Below are 22,440 nucleotides of genomic sequence, written 5' to 3' on the forward strand. Positions count from 1 at the left end.
TATAGTATTGCCCATCTCCTGCTCTTAACAAAGGAATTTAATATTTTGAATAACAAAAAAAAGGTGATGAGCTTGGTTTGAGGGGACAATCAGAGACCAATTTCAGAGGAAGGGGAAGAATTTTTGTAAAGACCAGTAAAGAAAAAAAGGAACAAGATACATGGACATGGCAGATGGAGTTAAATCTCCCACTACTTAAGTACTTGTAGAGTTAAAATATTCTGCCATGGTTGCACTGTTGCAAGACAGATCCAGCAATTGGGTACATATGTCAGCATTGAATTTGTCCACTTGTTTGGCTAATTTGCATTCTAAGAGTCCCCTCTTTAAGTAAAGGACAGACAAATAGTTTCCAATATAATTTTTTGGGTAAATTGAAACTTGTTTCTTTGCCAAACAACAAATCCCATTTTTTCTCAACGTTCTTGCAGTTGATCTACGAAGAAGATAAAGTCATCTTCTTCCTATCTGTTACAGAGAGAAAGTGGATAAGAGTTTTTTTTATAACAGAGAAAGATAGAGAAGAAAACAGGGTGAAAATAAGGGAAAAAGAAAAAGTTGGTGTTGGGTTTTGTGGGTTTTTGCGTCACGATCATTGGCTGCACGTGGAAGCCTAGAAGGTAAATTCCTCTGTCTCAACTTCTTGTGAGGTTTTCCCATTTATTATAATCGGTAAATTAACATGGATTGTAGAGTATTTTCTCTCATTACCTTGTTATTATATATTAGTTTCGTGCCGATGCCTGTTTTCCTCCACCTTCCTCAGTTTCTTCCTTCTTTGCAACTGTAACCCACCTTCCATTTTTCTTCTCAAATCTCTGTGAGTAAATTTCTCTACCTCTTCTTTTTTCCCTGTTTCTGTTTGACACTGTTATTTGCGCCAGTTTCATAAAAAATCTCAGACTAGCGTCTAACTATTTCTTTTTCTAATCATTTCTATTTCTTTGGTTTCCTTCTGTAATGGGGTTGTTAGTTTTTTTTTTTTTTTTTTTTTTTTTTTTATGATCTGGGTATGGGTTTGTTTTTATTTTTTATGCACCATTTGCTTCATGGTCATCGACCCAAATCGAGGGTTTCTGTTTTCGATCCTCGGACGATGGCTCAATTAACGAATTTACAGTCTAATTAAAGCTTTGTGCATGTTTCTGTTCATGTGATAGTGTGGATGTTTCTTTATTTGTATGTGTTGAATTTCCATATTTATTACAATCGGTCGGGAGTTGTAGATTCTTCAACTGCATGCGATGAAGTTTTTGTAATGCCCCAAAATTTAGTTCAATGCACACTTGCTATAAGTGCGAGGAAGTAGTAAGCTCTTCCTTCATTGATCTTCTTTACAAATTTTAAAGGATGGTGTAAAATTTAGTGTTCAATCAGTGAGTTCTGTTCATCTACTTTTGAGCAGGATTTGTAACTTTGTGAATTATGGCTCTATGTGGGGATCATGAAGATAGAGAAGTGAGGATCCATGAAAGTTTGGAGGAGCTAAGTACTGATTTAGCTGACTATATTGCTGAATTATCAGAGGCATCTGTGAAAGAACGTGGGGTGTTTTCTATCGCGTTATCTGGTGGTTCTCTGATTAGCTTACTGGGGTATGGATGATTTTGTTTGTTTCTCTGGTTTCAACGAGAATTTGTAAAATTTGGTTTCTTCCTATAATTTTTGGTCAATGGATAACAGAAAGCTCTGTGAAGCTCCTTATAACAAGACTGTCGACTGGGCCAAGTGGTATATATTTTGGGCTGATGAACGTGTTGTTGCAAAAAGCCATGCCGACAGCAATTATAAGCTTGCAAAGGATAACCTTCTTTCCAAGGTTTGCACTAATGTTTCTCTTTTGCTTGTAATTGATGGTTGCCTCTCTTTTTTATTCTTCTCTTTTCTTTTTTGGAGGGGCCTGGGATGAGCAAATGTACTTGGTAATCTGAAAATTTTGAGGAACTAAAACTAAAGAGCAATTATCCCTTTCCACGAATACTTTTTTTTGCTAAATTCTGGATCTCTTCATGGATTTTAACCAAGGAAATAGTTGTATCGATTAATTCTTAGTTTACTTTAATCCCTCGGCTATTAATTGCCACTTTAATGTCTAAACAAGGAACTAAATTAGTCTTAGAAGTTCCATGTATCATATACATGAATGATGCATTAATAGATCTGTTCTCTATATTGTATTGGAATTGGCGCTTTTTCATTGCAATCATGTGTGCTTCCTGTCTCAACTTCTAGGGACCAGTTGGTCTCTCTCTCTCTCTCTCTCTCACACACACACACACAAACACACACAGTAACATTTGGTGTAGGGATCTGAACTTCTGGCCTTTTGGTATGTAGTGCCTTAGCTAGTTGAAGTATACTCAGTTTGCTCACTTTTGTTGAATTACCACTCTGATTTCCTAAAGCTTTCTTTGTTAATTTTCACCTTATACCCTTCCTTATACAAGCGAGCTCAAAATGTGATTACCAAACCCGAAGATATACATTATCTAGCATAACACTAGGGTGGAAATGACCAAAAGGTTAGATGTTCAAGCTGCCACCCCATTGTTGAACTAACATAGGGAGGAGATATCATTGAAAATCCATCCTCGCACCATGTCCTACCCTTTGAAAGCATAAGTGATTTCATGAACTTTAATCTAATGAAACATTTAAGAGATGGAATTTTTATTGTTTTTGTTTGCTATACATGATTGCAATCAAATACTGAACGTAAACTTTCTTCGAGACTAGAATGCGGAGGATCTCGTTTTCCGCACTCCATCTTCACATGTGATATACTTGTGAACATTTATTAGCTTTATGGTAGAACTGTGCAATCACCATATGATAGTTTTCCAACCAAAACCGTGTGTGTGATCCTCACGATTTAAATAAATCTAGCTCTACTGATGATCTGCTCTGTTTATATTACTAGGTCCCAATTGTTCCCAGCCATGTGCACTCGATCAATGATTCAGTGTCAGCTGAGGAAGCTGCTGATGAGTACAAGTTCGTCATTCGACAATTAGTTAAATCCCGCATTGTAAGTGTGTCCGATGTGAGTGATAGCCCCAAGTTTGACCTCATACTACTTGGAATGGGCTCTGATGGTCACGTTGCCTCATTATTCCCTGATCACTCGGTGCTCGAGGAGAAAGATGAATGGGTTACCTTCATCACTGACTCTCCAAAACCTCCTCCAGAGAGAATCACCTTCACATTGCCTGTGATCAACTCTGCATCAAATGTGGCAATTGTTGTGACAGGTGAAAGCAAAGCAGAGACCGTACATTTAGCCATCGACGACGTAGGACCAGACTGCCCACTCCTACCTGCAAGGTTGGTACAGCCAAGAAAAGGAAAACTGACATGGTTTTTGGATAACAACGCTGCTTCAAAACTCAACAATTACCAATTTTCCGAGTAGGCTTAAGCTGTTCCCAACACAGTGTATCTCTGTATGTAGTTGATGGATTTCAGCAGTTGTGGATCCTTATCTCTTCATTTCAGTTCCACATTAAATCTCCCCCTCTCCCTTTTAATTTTGGGTCACATTCTCCATATTTTGACTTCTCTTCATCTCTTTTCTCGAGTGATTAGAAGTGTGAATCTCCTTTTCATTTTGTAAGCAGAGCTAAATAAGTTAATATCAAAAGCAGATGGTTTTGTAGGACAATTGCTGCTATGTATATTTTGAAGCCAGCAGAAACATCAATCCAAACTTGTAAAAAGCAGCCTTCTTCACAAATTTATTGAATGTCTCTCTTTTCTATCTCTCCTCTCATTCATTCTAAGAAAAGTTTAATAGTAAAATTGGCCATTGGAAAAATGTAATCTAACATCTTCCATCACTTTCCAGATAGTGATTGTTTTGAAGAGTGGATTCTATATTCTGAGCTACAGAGAGATGACATTACTGGGAATAATACTGATTTCAAAAGTTACAATCCAAACTTTTTGTTGTTCTCTTAATAGGAAGAAATGCCAAATGTGCAAATTTTTTAATGTCAAGTGGATAAGCTTAGGTGACTCCTTGGCCCATAGTGATAAGACCTCTTGTAGTTAAATTATTGCTGAGGCTGGTTTCTTGGATCTTACTCATGGAAGCAATGATAAGCTTCACAATTTTTTTTCTTCTTCTTTGGACCCACCCTTTAATGGAGTTGGGAATCACCAGTCCTAATAACATAATAACATAAAATATAATTTAGGGTATTAAATTTTCGTTGATATTTTAACATTTGGATTGGTCGTCATCTAGAAAAGAATTGACACTTCGTGTAGCATATAAAATAAACGATAAAAGTAGACATCTTTATAGATTAGACGTCGATACGAGAGAAGAATTGACATTTCTATCACATCGTAAAGAATTTCATGAACTATGAAATAACTTATTTGAACATAACATAAAAAATAAACATTTTAATTTTGTAAAATGTGTATTTAGAAAAAAAAAAAAGATCTTGTTCATCTTTTTTGTTCTTAATTTTTGAGTTGGATTTTATTTAGTTCCTGAGCTTCAAATTCTTACCATTCTATTACGTGGTCTTTAAATATTAATATTTACAATTTTAAATTCAATATTTTTTCAAATACTTATTTTTCGTGTTCGGTATCAATGTATGCTAATTAATTTAAAATAATTAAACAAGCAACAATTAATTAAATTTCACCTTTTTTTCATCGCTTTTAACACTAAATTAAAATATCTAATTAAAAATACTTTATAATTATTTTAAGTTAATTAATAAACCTTTACATCAAAATATCTAATTAAAAATCAACCTTGAAAATGTAAAATCTTAAGATTTATGAATCAAATTGAAACAAAATTCAAACTTTAAGAGTGAAATATAATGTAACATTTTGAAATCTAGAGACTAAATAAAAACTAAATCTAAAACTTAGGGACCGAAAATGTATTTTTTCCTTAATTTAAATATATTTTTCATACAAAAATATATACGAATCAACGTTAATAACATATCCAACATTTTCATAAAATCAAAACTTCACATCTTCATTGACAACATCATTTTTTTACTTCAAAAGACTCCATCTTCTAATCACTTAGTTTAGACATAAATACAAATGAGCAAAATCGTGGTTGTCTATCCTCACTCGAACACTAATAAAAAACGAATTCGTCCAATCGTCCAATCGTCATGCTCGTTGTTGTTCCCTGATTGTGGTGAAGAACATTAGTTATAAGCTTTAGGGAAACAAAAATACTTTAGTGGTATATAGTGTACAGTAATGTATATACTTTCTGAAACAATTGCTGTCTTTTCCTTTATAGGTTTCTGAATTGATTGCTCTTTTTTTTCTGTTTGGCATGCAATAACTTGAAGCATTTGCTTGGCCTTGAAAATGAAAAGCCAAATCAAATTTCCCATTACATTATCCTCATGAGAGAGGAAGATTCCTACAAAGTTTCATCATTTCATTAACAAGAGTTGCAAGAAATGATACAGATACATTGTTTTTAATTTGGTTAATTCAAAATACTCATTGAGTTTTGGGTATACACTCCATAATCCATCACATCACCTTAACTGTATTCAAAAAGGCTATGGTAGGTGTTAAAAAAGATGATAGTCATAAATTGAATAAGCATTGCACAATGTTCAAACCCTTCCATACAAATGGGTTACTCCACTGAATGAAAAGAGTTAGATTATGAAACTGACATGTTTGAAGTGGAGGAACACTTCCAAACACGTTTTCATACACTCGTTCAACACCTATAAAATACTTTTTGTTCGTGTAACAAATGTTTAGTACGACACTCTTGTTGAATACATTGAAAAGATACAAATTTTTATTATTTTTTTTGTTTTCTCGTATCCATTTCAACTTTCTTGGTTTTATTTAGTTCGTTTTCTTAACTTCTGTTTATTAAAAATAAAAATAAGACCCCTTCTAAAAATAGCCAAAAAAAATTATAATAATAAAATTCATGACACTACATTTTTCAAATTGTAAAAATAGCAAATTTAAAAGCCGATAACTTTGTGATTACCATCTGATAGTCCTCCCTCCAATAGCCTTATGATTACAGTTTGATATCACTAGTTTTGTCATATTTGCAATATGTAAATAAAAAAAATAGCTCATGAGTTGTTTTTTTAAAATGTTTGTAATCTTTCGACAAAAATTAACTATTTTTTATTTGAAAAAACAAATAGATTAGCAAAAAAGTTCAAGAGAGTTGTAATAATAAATTAGTTAAAATATATATTCAGAATATATAAATGATAAAAAGATTAAAATAAAAACAAAATAAACGCCGTTGCCGGGGATCGAACCCGGGTCACCCGCGTGACAGGCGGGAATACTTACCACTATACTACAACGACCCTTTGATTAACATAACATTTATTAATTATTTGCTTTAAGATTATAATCATTAATTAAACAAGATTTACATTTCTTACTTTTATTTTAATTTACAACTCATTTTAAATTAATTAAATAAAGTATTTTTTTACTCAATGAACTTCAAAGTTTGAGATTTAACGTATGTGTCTTTACCATCTCGTAAATTTTTTAAGAATGTATAGAGAATTAAAATGAACTTTATAATTTTCTATTTTTTTTTTTATTTAATGTTTAGTAGTAGATATACTGTGTCATGAAAAGCTTATCGAATCCCTTTCTCAATATATTATTTGTGTTTGTTTGAGTTAAACATTTAGCTAATTACATTATTTATGTTTATGTTGACATGTTTGATATTTTTAAAATTTTCATGAATTATATAACATCTATGAAATATAAAAATTTGGGTTTGACATTTTTCACTATAATATTACGAATATATAATAAACATATTTTGAGATTTTCTATTCCAATAAAAACTTTTGAAAAATTGATTAATGTATTTTCAAAATTACACATGGTTTACAAATCAACTCCATTTATATTAGAAAATCAAAAGAGTTTATTGTCATTTATGGAAAATATCATACTTTTGACTGATTTGACAAATGGATGGTACAAATTTGACTTACAAGAATGAGGAAATATGCATGCAATTACATGCATTTATAACTTTTTCATTTTGAAATGTTAAATCTTAATTAAAATTTAGAGATGGTATGATATTAGGGTTTGCTACGATATGCTTTGTGTAATAGCACTAGCTAGCGTACATTAAGTTATCGATATATTTCACACTTCGAAACATTCAACACAATATATCCCACAAAAGCGACGAATGACAAATCAAAAGATTCCTAAAAATGGGTACAAAATTGAAGTGACAATAGATTTAGGTTGGTTTTGTCTAAAAACGTTAAAAAGCAAAACCATGCACAAATCAAAACTTGGTTTCTAGTGGAGGAAGAATCTCGTGTAGGTTTTAAAAAACAAAAAAATCCAAAGGCAAAAGAGAAATTAAAATGCATAGATAATTGCAAAACCCTAGAGAGAGCTATATATATATACAAAATTTGTAAGTACAGTTTATACTAACAAAGAAAGGTGGAGATTTTCAAGTGCAACAATGACTTTGTTTCCATCTTTGGTAATAGGGAAAGGATGTTTCATTTTCTTTGCAATTTTGCTATCCATCTCTCTCTCTCAAGGCTTCATTATATTCCCAAAAACAAATATTACTTTATTTTTCTTGATTTTATTATGTTTGAAGATACTGCACGTTTAGGTTCTCAAAACTTTATTAAAACCATAAATCTCAAATCGAAACAAGACTCAAATTCGAAAAATAATCTAAAACTAAACTAAAAACTTATGGACTAAATAGAAAATGGATCAAAAATGTTTTTTTTTTAAGAAGTGAACTAAAATGAGAGAAAAAGAAAAGGTTTTTGTTGGGTTTGGGATGATATTGACAAGTGCTTTTAGCACATTTCATTTTCAAATTTCCTAATTTATCATTGCACCCATTGCAACATACAACCACTTCTTTCTTCACCAATCTTTTCACACTTTTTCCTCTCACCCTTTGCTACCCTTCTTTATAATTTTTTTGTATTTTTTTTCACATATCTATGCTCTATTTCTTTAAATATGAAATGCCCATACTTATTTCTTTAAACATGTTATGTCCATCATCAAAGTGTCTTTTTTTTCTTTTTAATATATACAATAACTATTTTTCAATGAATTAGTATCCTAAAATGTACATAGATTATGATTCTTAAAAGTCTTACTCTCCCTCTCTCCCATCTAAACTTGTGTTAAAGCATCTCTCAATACAATATATTCAATAATTTTAAACAGTAGGGTATATGAATATTTAATTGATCAAACCATATATATTTGAATGAGAGATTATCAAACTATGTGATTAACAAACATATATGAATTGAATTAGCTTGGTTATCAAACTATATATGATTATTAATTAACTGTATAATTATGTCATTTCTTTAGTGATAACTTTATATGGCACGGTGATAGAAATGATATTTGAATGAGAGATTTGATCTTTTTTTTCTAAACCAAGCTTTTAAACATACTATATTCAACTTAAATTCCATATATGTTTCAGAAACTAATAAATTATTGGTTATTAGTATGAGAAATTAAGTTTGAATTTTATTTTTTTCTTGGGTTATTGGTTGTGTTTATGAAATATATGGTTTAGGGTTTTGTGTGAGAGGTGAGTGATGATGGGTCTGAAAAAGTGGAAGGTCAAGAGTACATACCTGCATGATTGCTGACTATGGTAACACTAAACACTACATTTTTTTGTTTTTGTTTTTGGTTACTCTCTCCCTATTATTCCATTTTCCAACAACACACTTACTTTGTCTTTTTCTTCTTCGCCTTCTCTTTAAAACCCTCTCAATATTTCCTAATTTTAATTCCATCATCATCATCATCTTCTTATTCTTCTTCTTCTTCTTCTTCTTCTCATTCCATTGTTTTACAAGAAAGAAAAAAAGAAGACTAATTCATTAATGAGTAACTCCGAAGACAAATCTTCCATGGCTGATCTGGTTCAACCTTCTGAGCATTTCTGTTATGTCAAATGCAACTTTTGTAACACTGTTCTTGCGGTATATTTTATTGACCTGTTCATATAATACTAAGTTTACTACAATCTGTCAACTTATTAGTGTATGTTTGTGAGTAATTTGAATAGATACATGAGATAATATTTTGTGTTATATGAACTATATTCCATATATATGTGTATGAATTATGAATGAATGAATTTTATTTTTGGATTTTGAAGGTTGGGATTCCATGCAGACATTGGTTGGATACGGTGACAGTGAAATGTGGTCATTGTAGTAATCTCTCTTTTTTGAGCACAAGACCTCCTTTACAAGGCCAATGCATTGATCATCCTCTAACTTTTCAGGTTTAGGGAGATTTTTAGTTTCTTTAAATTAAAAAGAAACGTTATTATATATATATATATTATCCTAACTAATTAATTACATTTACAAATAATATAGTCTCAGGTTGGATTCTCCAATAATGATCATATTCGAAAGGGTGCTTCCACATCTTCCACTTCCACTGCCTCTTCAATCACAAATGATTCTCCAAATTTTGTTGTCAAACGTATGTATAATTTCATTATGATATTCACATTTTTTTTGGAAACTAATAGAAATTATATGTAAAACAACTTTGAAGTAGAAGTGATCTATAAGTTTGATTTTGAAAAACCAAAAACTAGAAACCAAGACAACACTGTTTCTTTAATTTTTCAAAATTTTCTATCTAAAAAATTGAACTTTAAATAATAATTTGGAATTCCAAATATGTATTCTTTTTTAGTTTTGCTTGAACTTGGAAACACTCATAAAATAACAAAACATATTTATAATAGATGGCTATTAAAGAAGGGTTTAAGTACTCATGAAAATATAATATGTAATTTTATCATCACCCATGGGTTAAAGTTTTGGGTCAATCCTACTTTGATGTGTTTAAACCTAAGATAATATAATATAACATTAAAATTTACTTTCACTTATAAACTTATCTTATTGATTTATTATTATTATTTGTGTACAGCCCCTGAGAAGAAACATAGACTCCCATCTGCTTACAATCGTTTCATGAAGTAAGAATAATTACAACTTATTAATTACAAAAGGAATAGAAAATTAATTTTTCTTAATTAGTTCTTTAAGAATTGAAACTTTATTATATTACAATATATACATTATTGTTTTAATGTTAGAGAGGAAATTCAACGTATCAAAGCTGCCAACCCAGAAATACCTCATCGAGAAGCATTTAGTGCAGCAGCAAAAAACGTAATCAACTTTCTTTTTAATCTATACATCTTTTCTTTTATTTTTTTTCATTTTAAAATCTATAGTTTCTTTATTGTTATAACTTTTTTTTCTTCACAACAGTGGGCAAGGTACATTCCTAATTCAGCTGCTGGGTCGGTTTCTGGTACTCACAACAACAATGTAAGAAAGAAATTGTAACAAATATAAAAGTTTGAATGGTTCAATTTTATCATTTAGTGATAATTTTCTCTAATTAATCAATATGAATATGCAACTATTGTTGACATTAATGGATTTTAGGGGCTTTTTCAATTTTGCAGGAATGAAAGGGTTATAATTAGGACAGTGGAAGATGGGGGCGAATCATATGGCTGTCTAATCTAGGGTTTGATAAAGTTAAAGAATTGACCATGTCTTATGTCTTTCGTATCGTCATTTTTTCCTCGCACTTCTTGTTTTTTCTTTGTGTTATGTTTTTGCTTTTTCGTGGATGAATCTTTGTTCGTTGTATCGATTTAAAGCTATAAGATCGAGTTGTATTTTCTAATATCATAGTATAATTGTAATTCACTTTTTTTATATATATATATTATTTTTGAAGTAAAAGGTTCAAATCTTGACGTAGTCTATTATATTTGTGAACAAGTTTTTGGATGAACATAAAATTAAATCGTGCATCCTATTAAAATTTACAGTTTGTGTCAATTAATATCTTTTCTTGCCCTAAAAATGTGAGATTAAATGGATATGTATGATCAAATATGGAGTTAAAAGTAAAAATGTGTTGCTTAGAAAAAGAACAAAATAAAAAGGGGTTGGGAGTGGAAACGACAGTCCCGGGTAGGACGTCATGTCGTCGGGACGTGGGAAAGTAAAAGACGACAGTGAAAGTAATGTCGGGGGAGAAAGAGAAGAGTTGAAAGGAGACGGAGTTTTGAACTTTTGAGGTTTACCAAACGGCAGCGTTTAGTTAAGATTTTTTGCTCCAATCTTTTTGGTCGTCACTTCTTGTTCATGTTAATATTGGCCCAATATTCTGGCCCAAAAACTTCCTTTTTATTTATTTATTTAATGAAACTTTATTACTGATAAAGAGTTTATTAATAATAATATCACATTATTTGATAGATTATGAAATATTGAAATCTTTTGTTATATTGAAATTTTTTACTTTTTTTTCCATTGTGTGATATAACATCTACTAATATTTTTTATTATTACAACACAACGTACTATTTTTATTAAAAATATAAAAAATAATCTACATAGACTAGAATTGAACACGTTTATAACTAGAAAGATATCTAAATTTTAAATGATAGTTAATTAACTAGAATGAATTTAATAAGTTATTAATCTTTCAATTTTTCTTTTGCCTAATGAAGATCTAAAAAATTAAACTTTAAATTTGTGTTTAACAGGTATAAGAATCATTTGAGTTCTTTTTAGTTATTATTTTTTTCCCTTTTTCTCAAGGATGTTGAGTAAGTGAAATTTGGTTTGACAAAGAAAAAAAGAGAGGATGATTTCAATTTCCCAAAAGAATAATAATAATTGACAAACAAAAAGGGCCAAATCATGATATCGCATGACTTGTAGGTATATTATTTTGCTTTTCTAAAACCTAAAATTTAGATATATATATATATATAGACATGATAAAATGAATCTTACAAAATAAAAGAAATATTATGGAAAAGCTAGTGGTGGAAAAGAAAATATAAATATCAAATTAAGCCTAGTCTAACAATATATAATTAACATGTCTTTCATCTTTCAACAATTAGTTAATTTGTAAATGTTACACACATTATATAAAGAATCATGTTGAATTGAAATTTTAATTAAATAAAACAATTGATACAAAACAGTGATAATAATAATAATAAATCGATAATGATGATTTTAAATAATAGATAGAGTAGTTCTCTTATCAATGAAATTAGGAATTAAGAATTGTTGGTAAAGTATTATTTTTCTCTTGATAAACATGGATTACCTTTTCTAAGATTAGTTATATAATATGTGTTAGGGGTGATCACTTTGGATTAAGAACAGACACGACAAAACTAAAAAGATCGATATGACCTTAGGACTAAAACGAAACCTAGAGAATATGGAGTTGCCTTTTACTTGGCCCAAGCCCAACATGTAAGGTCGAGGTCAAACCCTAACAAAGTACCTAGCTAATGGGACATGTCCCAACCTCTCAAGGGAACAACTTAAGCAAAATATGAGGTTGCCAATGGAAGACCCTAGTAAATGGCTAAATGAGGGTTGCCTCTTGCACAATGAATTAAAGAACAATTCCAATAATATAACTCTAAAACTAAATTACCAATCAAAATGAGATAGGTCAACTTCACTAGTAAATATATTACAATAGATTTTACGAATAAGCAAGTCGATTTTAACGTAAGTATAAGAGCTTTATGATAAATAATATAACAACTGATATACAAATCTGTCCATCTTGTTCTTTCTCACGTTGGATGAAGTCTTAAATAAAATTAAAAAAAAAATTGAAGAGAAATGATTGTGGGAGAAAGAAAACCATTTATTGTTGATTATAATGTAAACAAAATTTAAAGATAAGTTTGAGAAGTGAATGATAAGTGAAGAAGAAGATGAAGAAGAGAAGAAAGGGTTGGACCCTCCACCCACTGAAAAGGAGTTCTGTATATGATATATAATGGACGAAGAGGAGGTATGATATATAATTCAAAGCCAAAACAGAACAATAAGGCAAAAATGGCCAAAGGGGGGCAGTATCATTGCTATCTCTACATTATTATTTCTTTCAAATTAAAAGGCTATGAACAAAATGATATAGGATAGAACTTAGCTCTAAATTATTTAATTAATTATGTTACCTTTGAATAAGAACCCTCTAGATATATCACTTAAATTCTCCATTTTGTCAACCAGACAATTTCTTCTGTTCTGCTTAATTTTGTATATCTCTTTTCTCTATTCATCACAAAACGACAACGTTTTTGTTCCCCCAAACTTTACGAATAAATTCCCAATAATTAATTATTATGTGCATCATGTGTTGGAACTTGGAGTACTATAATTATGATATATATTTATATATATCCCTCATATTTCTAATCTCAACATTTCTTTAATCTTATACAGCTTTATAATAATCCAATGTTAATATTCAATATATAGTGTGTGTGCATGCTAGTTTTCTTTCATAAACCTAGACAGTATGAATACAAACAGTATTGTGTCTAATGCAATGTTGTTATCAATAGGCCTAAAATAATTATAATGTTGGATATAACTTTTCAATTTCTTGGACTTATATTATTACACCCAATTACTACATCTTTATCCAGTTTTAAAAAATCTCAATTATGTTATATTAAAAATCTATTTATATATTATAGTCCAACATTTTCAAATCTATCTATTGTGCTTTAGAATTTTCCAACTTAAAAGTTGATCTCCATTCAAATCATTATTTAAAATGCAATAATTTAACCTTTATTTAACCAAATCAATTTAATTAACTACAAGAGCTAGTGAGTGTTATATTGGTTACCAAATATTTTTAAAATTTAAACTTAATAAGGGTAGATGATTAAATTTAAAATTAAAAAAGTAGTTGATATGTTAAAAAAAAAATAGCAGACACACAACTAAAAGTTATTATTTATCCTCTCATCTAGTACACCTTTTTGTTGAAGAACTAAGGTGGGGAAATTTGGAGGTTTGGTGTTTGAGAAAATCACATAATTAATGAATAGTGTTACAAAATATATTATGTTTATATGGTCAAATCAAAATAACTCATTGAGGATTAAGATTCATCACAATAATAATCATCAATATCTTATTTTGGAAATACACACATGGTAGACAAGATAAGCAATCTAAAAGTACAATTTGTGGAATTTTTGTTCTCTGCAACAAACCCAAAAACAAAAGTTAATTCCTCATTAGTTATTATTATTTCCCATGCATTATCTCTCACACTTCTTTCCTAAGATTACAATATGATCATCATTGCTCATCTCTTTCATTTTATTATTCAAAAAGTTTCTTTTTAGTTTCATTAATATAAACTCATTATTAATTAAACATCATTAATAATATATATATATGTATGTATAATTCATAGGGATCATAAAATCCCCCACAAGAAGAAATGGTTATGATTTTGTTTTGTGAGAATCTATTGGGAAAATCTTTCTACTTTGCTATGGAAATCTAATTATCATGGTAGACAATAAAGAAAAAAAAGGAGACAGACAAACTTTCCAAACTTTTTGTGTACAAAATTCAAGGAAAAAAAATGGAAATTTCCTTAAGACTTTTGCATTTTTTTTCCCCCTAGAAATATCTTAATGCTAATAATATTCTCTCCAATGAACGATTTTTTAAATTAACTAATTATATCTAAAATGTTTAATGTAAATTTAGAAAAAGAAGGGTGATGAAGTATAAAAAAAATAATTTTATAATTTTAAATGTGGTAGTCGTTATTGTTTTAGTACAAAATTAGTATGCTAACGACTTACCACAACAATTCAATCAACCGTTATATTGCAAGTTTTAAGTGATTGATTTTATTTTTTTTAAGTTGAGAAAGATTATAACTTTCTTAAAGGTTGAAAAAGGGTATTTTATAATTTAAGCCAAAAGAAAGAAAGAAAAAAAGAAGCAAATAATTGATATTAAGAGAAAAAAAAAAGGATAATGAAAAAGAGGAAATTAGTTTACAGTTTGTTGATGGTCTGAAAGTTGGTGGTTCGATACACAGGCAATTCATTCGATGAATAACAATCAAAACGATCACAAATCCTTAGTTCAAAAAGATCAGAACTTGAATCACTCTCATCTCCTTCATCTTGATCGTTCATTTTTCTCATCTCTGATTTTTGATTATTAATCCCATTTTTCTTCGAGTAGTAATTAATACCTTCTCTTTTCTGATCCAAAAAGCTTCTAATTTCCATATAATTTTTATTCGGAGTTTGAACAGTGCAGCAATTAGGAGCCGGTGGAGTCCTAAATCCCGAAATTTTTGAAGAACTATGAGACGATGACTTTGTATCAATCAACGTACTTAAGCTGCTTCTTCTCTTTCTTGCACCCATTTCGTGATGAAGATCTTCGGTTTTGATGGAATTTTTTGGTTTCTTTTTCTTTTTCGAAGCAGATTGATTGAACAGAGAATTCAGGAAATTGGCAAGGCGGCCGCCGGGGGAGCTGGGTTGTTGCCTGTGTTTTTTTGGGTCTTTAACCGATTGTTTCTCCGCTGTGTACGGTGGTGTTGGAAGAGGAATGACATTGGTTCTTAGTGGTAAATCGAGGCTCATTCTTCCGCCTCTACGGCCGCCGTGAAATAAGGAAGTTTCGTAAGTGGCAGCGGTGGTGTAACTGGGTTCGTTGCTGCCGGCGAAGTAGCGTGCGGCTTCGAAGACATCGAGTTCGCCGGAATCTTTGCGGCGGTGGAGAGATTTGCGGAATATTTTGTCTGGGTGGCCGGAGAGGTGACTGGTGACGGACATGGTGTAGTCGGAGAGGGAAATTGGGCGGAGAGGTTTGATAGGAAAGAATTTTGTGGGAGAGGTGGGAGTGGGGAGTGGCAAATATATATGGAAAGAAAATGAGACTTTTCTTTTTAATAAATAAATAAAGGATTATTTTTTGAATTTAAACTCAAATTCATTTTTGAATTTAGAGAGAATGGAAAGAAGAAAAAAAAAAAAAAACTCTAAATTTAGAAGTGAGTTTTTTTACCCACAAATTTAGAATTTATGATATTAAATAATGGAAGTGTGTCTTTTTTGAAGAGACCCACTTGATAATAATATTGATTTGGCATTAGAGAAAAGAGTGGGCACCAACAAAAACAAACCTTTTCTTTCTTTTCTCTCTTTTCTTAATAACTCTATCTAAAAGGTAAATTAAAATGCCAGGTTGGGATTTGATTAATTACTAATCAAGCTTTAAATTAAAACCCAATATGATGTTTCATTTTATATTCTCTCTTAAGAATGTTTTGTCAATTTCACTAACCCATTATCATGCATGATTATGAAGAGAAGAAATTAATTCATTAATTAATTAACGTAAACAACACTTTATAATTAATCTTTTTCTTTCTAATGTGTATATATATATATATATGCTTTGAATCACTGTCCTTTGGAGAAAGAAAGAATAATTGTTTAACAAAGGCCCATTAACACACCTAGATGCCTCCTTTTTTTTGTTTTTGAAATGGATGGTAAGACATCACCATCTTGATCTTAGGAGCATCTTCATAAAAAGAGAAAGAAAGAAAAGAAAGTTCAAACCCCATATATATTGAAAGTTTTTCTTAAATGTTAGATAAAAATATCGATAAAAAAATTATGTTAATAGATATATGTTTAACAACTTTTTCTAGTTCATCTCTTATTATTGACAAAATATGTGGAGATATCAAGTGAGACATATATGTTAATTACATTGATAAAAATTTAGTGTATATATATATGTATATCATACTTTCAACGTGTAAAAAAGTAAGCATTGATGTACAAAGACTACTCAAAACTTTGAAAGGAAAAAATAGATTTTCAAGAAAGGGAGTTGACAAGAACAAATGAAAAGGTCATTAACCAACGACGAGTTAGGGAAAACGAATCCATAGATAAAAAGAAAAATGATTGAGAAAATTTGGTCCACACCAAAAACAAGAAAAAGGTTGAGTTAAAATGGTTTGGACCAATAGCCAAGTTGAGATCTTCGAATTTGAAGTGTTTGAAAGAGGAGTTTTTGAAGTTTCACCATCAAATGAAAGCTACTGTTCATACATATCATACAAAAAAAGTAATAAATTTAGATCAATTGGTGATTAAAGATAATATACTAAAGACGAAGAGTTCGTACTTTTATACGTCTAAAATATTTTTTTTCTTTCATTAATATTGATTTTTGCAAATTCTAAAACAATCGACAATTTAAATTATTGTATGAATAAAATATACAATAATTATAAATGGTGTGAAAGTTGGAGACGGTACATTTTATATATATATATATATATAATTCAAAATATACAAACACAAATATATAATAATGTTTGGATAGCAACTAACATTAGGTTGGATGTGAAAGCTTTTGATAGAAAATGCTAAAAAGTGATTTTCAAATCAAAATAATGTTTTTGATCCATTTTAAATATAATTGATTTTATATTCACTTTTAATTTTAATTTATTATTGAATTAATAAAAAGTATTTATACCTAAAGATTTTGAATTATTCTAATTTATTTGCTAATTTTAATTATGTGGGTGTGTATATAAATATGTTGTCATAAAGTCTTATTCATTTTATTATTTCTAAAATTTTCAAACTTTACCTCAAAAGAAATTCAAAACATTTCAATTTTATATATTAATGTATCTATTAGAATTATTGAAATTGAATATATATATATATATATATGAGAGGAACATATTGCTATAAAATGTCAACCCATGAAAAACAATATTTTCCTTATATCTATGTGTATATATATATATATAAAGCTTTCTTTATCTCACTTTTAACATAATAAAGTTTAATTAATTTTGTTCTTATTCCTAATACTTAATAGTCTACTTAGGTTTTAGATATAAGAGCATATGTACATATTAAACCAATAATATATGTTACTTATATTTACCTAATACAATAATTTAATTGATTTAATTAATTTTGATATATTCTATAAAAAAAAGAATTCCTCAACTAATATTTCCTTAAATATTGTGATGAAAACAAATTAAATAAAACAAGCACAAAGTTTTAATCTCATGATTGAGATTAGGAACATTGTCTCACATCGAACGATCTAGTCCGTAATTAATATATTACAACTTATCAATCAAATAGAACAAACACAAACATATCAAATTTGAACTATATGGTTTCCATTATCATAATTATCTTGTAAATCCATCATACTAACTTTTGAATCTTATCAAACATAATCTTGCTCAAATGTCTAAGTTAGAATGACATTTATGTCTCTTCATTATTTCTCTATATTAAAGTTTTCAATTAGTTAGTTATTTACATTTTGTCCTTACACCAAGTTGATTGTTGTTCTATTATTATATATATATTCATATTATAAACATTGGTAAGTGTGTTGTTCAAGACAATGTCTAAAGTTTACAAACGAGCCAAAATCCATAAGGTGTTAAGAAGAGGCATAGGAGAGTGTGCTTCTCGAAAAGAAATGTTAATGATGACTTAGGGTTAACCAACCTAGCTAGTAAAATATATATATATATATATATATATCAATCTAGAAATAATTAAGTTATGTTTGAACCCATGTAACCAAAGATATATGTGTGTCGGAGAACTCTCATTTAACTATTCCAAAAGTGCTTAATTGAACCTAATACACTTTGTATACTAATTTTAGGCTTTAATTGAAAAACCGCGACTTCAATCGACCATCGTACGAACCAAACAAATAGGATTTGAAACAGTGATTTTGCTATGCACATAGGCAGTGACAGTTCAATTTACAAGGTCACTATCTACCTTCTCCCAAATATGATTTGTAGCAATCGATATTGGGTCCATTCAAAATTTATAATTTCTTAATAATAATCCAACCACTTCTTGAACACGACATATTGTTTGTTTCCTAAATTCATAATCGATTATTGGGGAAGTGTTTTTCTTTTCACACATATATATAACTGGCAATTGGCCCTCTTACTTACCAAAATATATAAATATCATTTGACACTTATTATAAATTAATACATTTAAACTTTCAAGTTAGATTTTTTTCAAAAAAAAAAAACTTCATAAATAATTTAGAGTGATTTTCTGTTTTTTTGAAAAGTTATTGTATAAGTTCATCTAACATTTGTCATACAAAATCTAAAAGACAATGTAAATTGATACACATACCAAAGTTAACCGTTAAGTATCCATTGATGAATTTATTTTTAACTCTCTAACTAGGAAAGTATGCTAACTTGGCACTAAACCCCTTTCTCCTTTTCACATTGTCTTTTACTCTTTTATGGATATTCACTATCAAGTGTAGTACTGTCAAATATTTACTTTACTGCTATCTTCTTTAATCAAACTATTATATGAAAATTTATTCAATTTATATACATACGTAACCGTCTTTTCAATATAAACATCAACCATGTGAATGAGATGGTTACCAAATTAAAGATTTGAGTGTGAGATTTGGATGGAAAAGAAGATATGATGAAAGGTGTAGTTGTGATTGAGTCCAAGTAGATGGCAGCCACCCACAAATAATAAGTGGTCCTTTAGAGGGGCGGGGTGTGACAAAATTCAACAAGTTTTTAAAGATGGGATGAAAGGATAAATAGAGGCTTTTGTCCCCCCTCACCTTCATATATCCAATCTTTTCCCAAAGCCAAAAACTCCTTATAATGATATAAAAGATTAAAAAAAAATCTTGGACAGATTCATGTCATATGCTGCCTTTGATGATATGTTTTGTGGCTTTCTTTTTTTCTCCACCATGCATTCTTAAAGTCACCTTCCATGGCCATAATTTTCCCATAAGTCCCATCTCTTTCAAACTCCTCCCCTATGAATTTGTTTTGTGGCAACATTTCTACACATCAATAGGTATGTCTAAATTACTCTCTTTGTTTCACAGTAATGTAAGATAATGTCTTTACCAAAGACATTTTGAGAGTTCTTTGTGTGTTCTCCTAAACATGCATTTTTTTTTTTAGATTTCCATGTCAAAGTCATTCCATATATATATATATCACTCTAAGATTCCACTTATAAAAAAACAAACAAATCCGAATTTAAGATCAACCTAATTCATTTAAGAGAATATTATCAGCTCCTCCTTCCCTAAATTAAACCACAGTATTCCTTTCTTATTCTAATCATTTTGAAAGTTGGAAGTTTTTTTCTAACTCACATACTAAAATAGATAATTATTCTACTTAGTGAAAGGTTTTTCTTTCTTTCTTTCTTTTTTTGAATTTGATTGCATTTGAGGGAAGTCTAGTAGACCCAGTTTGTTTGTGTGTTATAAGGAGACAGTGGGTAGGACTTGAACAAAAAATGGTCTCCCAAATTCAAGGTCTTAGTGCCCTACAAAAGTCCTTTACATTCACAGATAAGGAACATATCAATCAACCAAAAAACTCTTCTCCAATCAGGGTTATGCATCTTGATGATATATATGAATGTGATCAAATGGAAGAGCCTTTTAGATATGTGGATATCAGATTTCCAAGCCAATATCATATACAACAACCCCAAAAGAAAGATATACGTGAAGTTAATTGTAACATAAGGAAGGTTATGGGCTTTCAAGACAAGGTGGATTATCTCTTGATACAATATTTGCTTAAAGTTTATGATTTAACATGATATCAAGCTAAGAGATCTTAGATTATTTTGAATTCGGTTTTGTAATCTTCACCTCAACCTACTCTCAAGCCTTTTCACATGTAATACTATATTTATTATGATTTGCATAAATTTAAAATTTTGAATTGGTGGGTCATTTAATTAACATGTTTTTCAAGGATTTGAATTACCCCACATGGAAAGAATAATCAAGGATTTTATGTGTGCATGTGAAAGAAACATAAACGTGTTCCAATTTGATTCACATATGGTGCTCAAATACCCAAAGAAAAGAAAAAAGATGGTCACTTGATTGAAAAAATTTAATAAACAAAAAAGGAGACAACAACTTTCTTGATGGGGTTAATGTCAAATATATATATATATATATATAATGTGATGATGATATATTACATACACACTCTAATATATAATAATGAAGCAAAATAGATCGATGCATGTGAGTTTTGGTGATGAGTTGTAAATTTTATCTCTTTGGTTTTATTGGGTTGATGCCCTTTCATGTCTTGTTGGTTCATTTTTAGGTATATTAAACAAACATTCATTGTCATTGTTAGATGACAAATTTTCATATCAATAACGATAAATTTGTAATGTATAAAAAGAGAAGATCATCTATAAAGTAATGAAAATAGAAGACGTACCTACTGTAGTGCTTTTCATGTAAATTCTAATACTTAAATTATTTTAGGAAGATAAAAAGACAAATAATTAATTTAGTTGAAATGTAGTTTGTAGGTCCTTATTAGTTGGAGTTAAACCCTTAGGATTTCTTCGTCATCTTAGTCTTAGAACTTGAAAAAGACAACGCTTAATCTTTGACTCAATCAAAAGTCGTTTCACCAACAACGCTATGGAAGGATGAAGTCCTCACCATGATTGAGAGTGAGCCTATTGGATCTACCCAACCTCTTTCACTATCGGACTTACATTCTACCATTTGGAGTTTGTTGCTTGAACTATTTTCTTTAAAATATTAAAAAGTAGTTCCCAACAATCAAACCAAGAGTTAGTGTGCATTCCGAAGTTATTTAGACCAAGAGACCATTACGTATTTGGGCCTAGCATCGACCCGGTTCGAAAGTGTGCATTCCAAGTTATTTGGCCCAAGAGACCATTACGTATTTGGGCCTAGCATCGGCCCGGTTCGAAAATAAATCCAATAATAATAAGACTAAAAATGGCCCATGCAGGTCTCGAACCTGCGACCTTCGCGTTATTAGCACGACGCTCTAACCAACTGAGCTAATAGGCCATTTGTTGATATGATGTTTAATTCTTTAAAGAGATCTTTTGCAAATATATAATAGAATTAGATTTTGAAATTGTCGAGAGATATATTTTAGGTTAAACTCTAAATTAGTCTATAAAAACTTTGATGATGGTGTGAAATAATTCCATGAAATTACAATTTTGCATTTAATACGTTGAATTTTCTATTCATATGAATTTAAAAAATATAAAATGAGTCAAATATTTAATCGAAACATTCCATTTAACCAAACGTAGGAGTTTAAGGACTAAACGTATAATTTATTTGTAACGGATGAATGGGAGAGTTTGGGGCATAACATATAAAAATCCTATGTTTAAGAATTCTTCTTCCATTTCCATTGTATGAATATTTCCATGATTGCAACCTCTCTGTATTTCTCAGAATAATCAATAATGCAAAAGCTCAATCATTCATTTTGTCTCATAACATAATATTTAATCCATCTCTTATCAAATTTTATTATCAACCAAAGTTTGATGAATATTCCATTCTTTTCCTTTTCTGCCTTTTCTTTTTCTTTTTCTTATGGTTGTTGTGGAAAATCTTGAGATTAAAT

The 22,440-nt window shown here is 29.8% G+C and overlaps 3 protein-coding genes and 2 non-coding genes across 9 annotated transcripts; 2 read left to right on the forward strand and 3 right to left on the reverse strand.

Moving 5' to 3' along the window:
• Positions 1-390: 390 nt before the first annotated feature.
• LOC101210739 (probable 6-phosphogluconolactonase 1) lies at positions 391-3,757 on the forward strand. 4 transcript variants are annotated; one of them, XM_031885532.1, is made up of 6 exons: positions 461-620; positions 730-820; positions 1,227-1,308; positions 1,406-1,595; positions 1,684-1,819; positions 2,921-3,757. In XM_031885532.1, exons 4-6 carry the CDS (start codon positions 1,426-1,428, stop codon positions 3,410-3,412), a joined length of 798 nt encoding a protein of 265 aa, XP_031741392.1. In that variant the 5' UTR covers positions 461-620; positions 730-820; positions 1,227-1,308; positions 1,406-1,425; the 3' UTR covers positions 3,413-3,757. The 4 variants fall into 4 exon arrangements, with proteins under 4 accessions (XP_004135142.1, XP_031741392.1, XP_011655717.1 ...); XM_004135094.3 differs by lacking the exon at positions 1,227-1,308 and having other exon boundaries at positions 391-620; XM_011657415.2 differs by lacking the exons at positions 730-820; positions 1,227-1,308.
• Positions 3,758-6,275: 2,518 nt separating this feature from the next.
• Positions 6,276-6,347, reverse strand: TRNAD-GUC. The gene has a single exon. It is a non-coding gene; the product is annotated as a tRNA-Asp (tRNA).
• A 2,463-nt stretch (positions 6,348-8,810) lies between these two features.
• On the forward strand, positions 8,811-10,820 carry LOC101219863 (protein CRABS CLAW). 2 transcript variants are annotated; one of them, XM_031885255.1, is made up of 7 exons: positions 8,811-9,014; positions 9,194-9,322; positions 9,420-9,528; positions 9,988-10,036; positions 10,157-10,232; positions 10,335-10,394; positions 10,515-10,820. In XM_031885255.1, the coding sequence occupies exons 1-7, from the start codon at positions 8,916-8,918 to the stop codon at positions 10,596-10,598; spliced, it is 606 nt and encodes a 201-aa protein (XP_031741115.1). In that variant the 5' UTR covers positions 8,811-8,915; the 3' UTR covers positions 10,599-10,820. The 2 variants fall into 2 exon arrangements, with proteins under 2 accessions (XP_031741115.1, XP_011655718.1); XM_011657416.2 differs by having other exon boundaries at positions 8,813-9,014; positions 10,535-10,820.
• A 4,053-nt stretch (positions 10,821-14,873) lies between these two features.
• On the reverse strand, positions 14,874-15,823 carry LOC105435577 (protein BIG GRAIN 1-like E). Its single transcript, XM_011657417.2, has one exon. It carries the CDS (start codon positions 15,737-15,739, stop codon positions 14,945-14,947), a length of 795 nt encoding a protein of 264 aa, XP_011655719.1. The 5' UTR covers positions 15,740-15,823; the 3' UTR covers positions 14,874-14,944.
• Positions 15,824-21,789: 5,966 nt separating this feature from the next.
• TRNAI-AAU lies at positions 21,790-21,863 on the reverse strand. The gene has a single exon. It is a non-coding gene; the product is annotated as a tRNA-Ile (tRNA).
• Positions 21,864-22,440: the final 577 nt, after the last annotated feature.

Source organism: Cucumis sativus, chromosome 5 (genome assembly GCF_000004075.3).
Source record: "Cucumis sativus cultivar 9930 chromosome 5, Cucumber_9930_V3, whole genome shotgun sequence".
NCBI classification, from domain to species: domain Eukaryota; kingdom Viridiplantae; phylum Streptophyta; class Magnoliopsida; order Cucurbitales; family Cucurbitaceae; genus Cucumis; species Cucumis sativus.

Bases quoted from the DNA above. Each gene is read 5' to 3' on its own strand.
- LOC101219863 (XM_031885255.1), top strand. From the start codon at position 8,916: ATGAGTAACTCCGAAGACAAATCTTCCATGGCTGATCTGGTTCAACCT. The intron at 9,323-9,419 runs GTTTAGGGAGAT...CAAATAATATAG, and splicing joins ATCATCCTCTAACTTTTCAG to TCTCAGGTTGGATTCTCCAA. The intron at 10,395-10,514 runs GTAAGAAAGAAA...AATGGATTTTAG, and splicing joins CTGGTACTCACAACAACAAT to GGGCTTTTTCAATTTTGCAG.
- LOC105435577 (XM_011657417.2), bottom strand. From the start codon at position 15,739: ATGTCCGTCACCAGTCACCTCTCCGGCCACCCAGACAAAATATTCCGC.
- LOC101210739 (XM_004135094.3), top strand. From the start codon at position 1,426: ATGGCTCTATGTGGGGATCATGAAGATAGAGAAGTGAGGATCCATGAA. The intron at 1,596-1,683 runs GTATGGATGATT...AATGGATAACAG, and splicing joins TCTCTGATTAGCTTACTGGG to AAAGCTCTGTGAAGCTCCTT. The intron at 1,820-2,920 runs GTTTGCACTAAT...TTATATTACTAG, and splicing joins AGGATAACCTTCTTTCCAAG to GTCCCAATTGTTCCCAGCCA.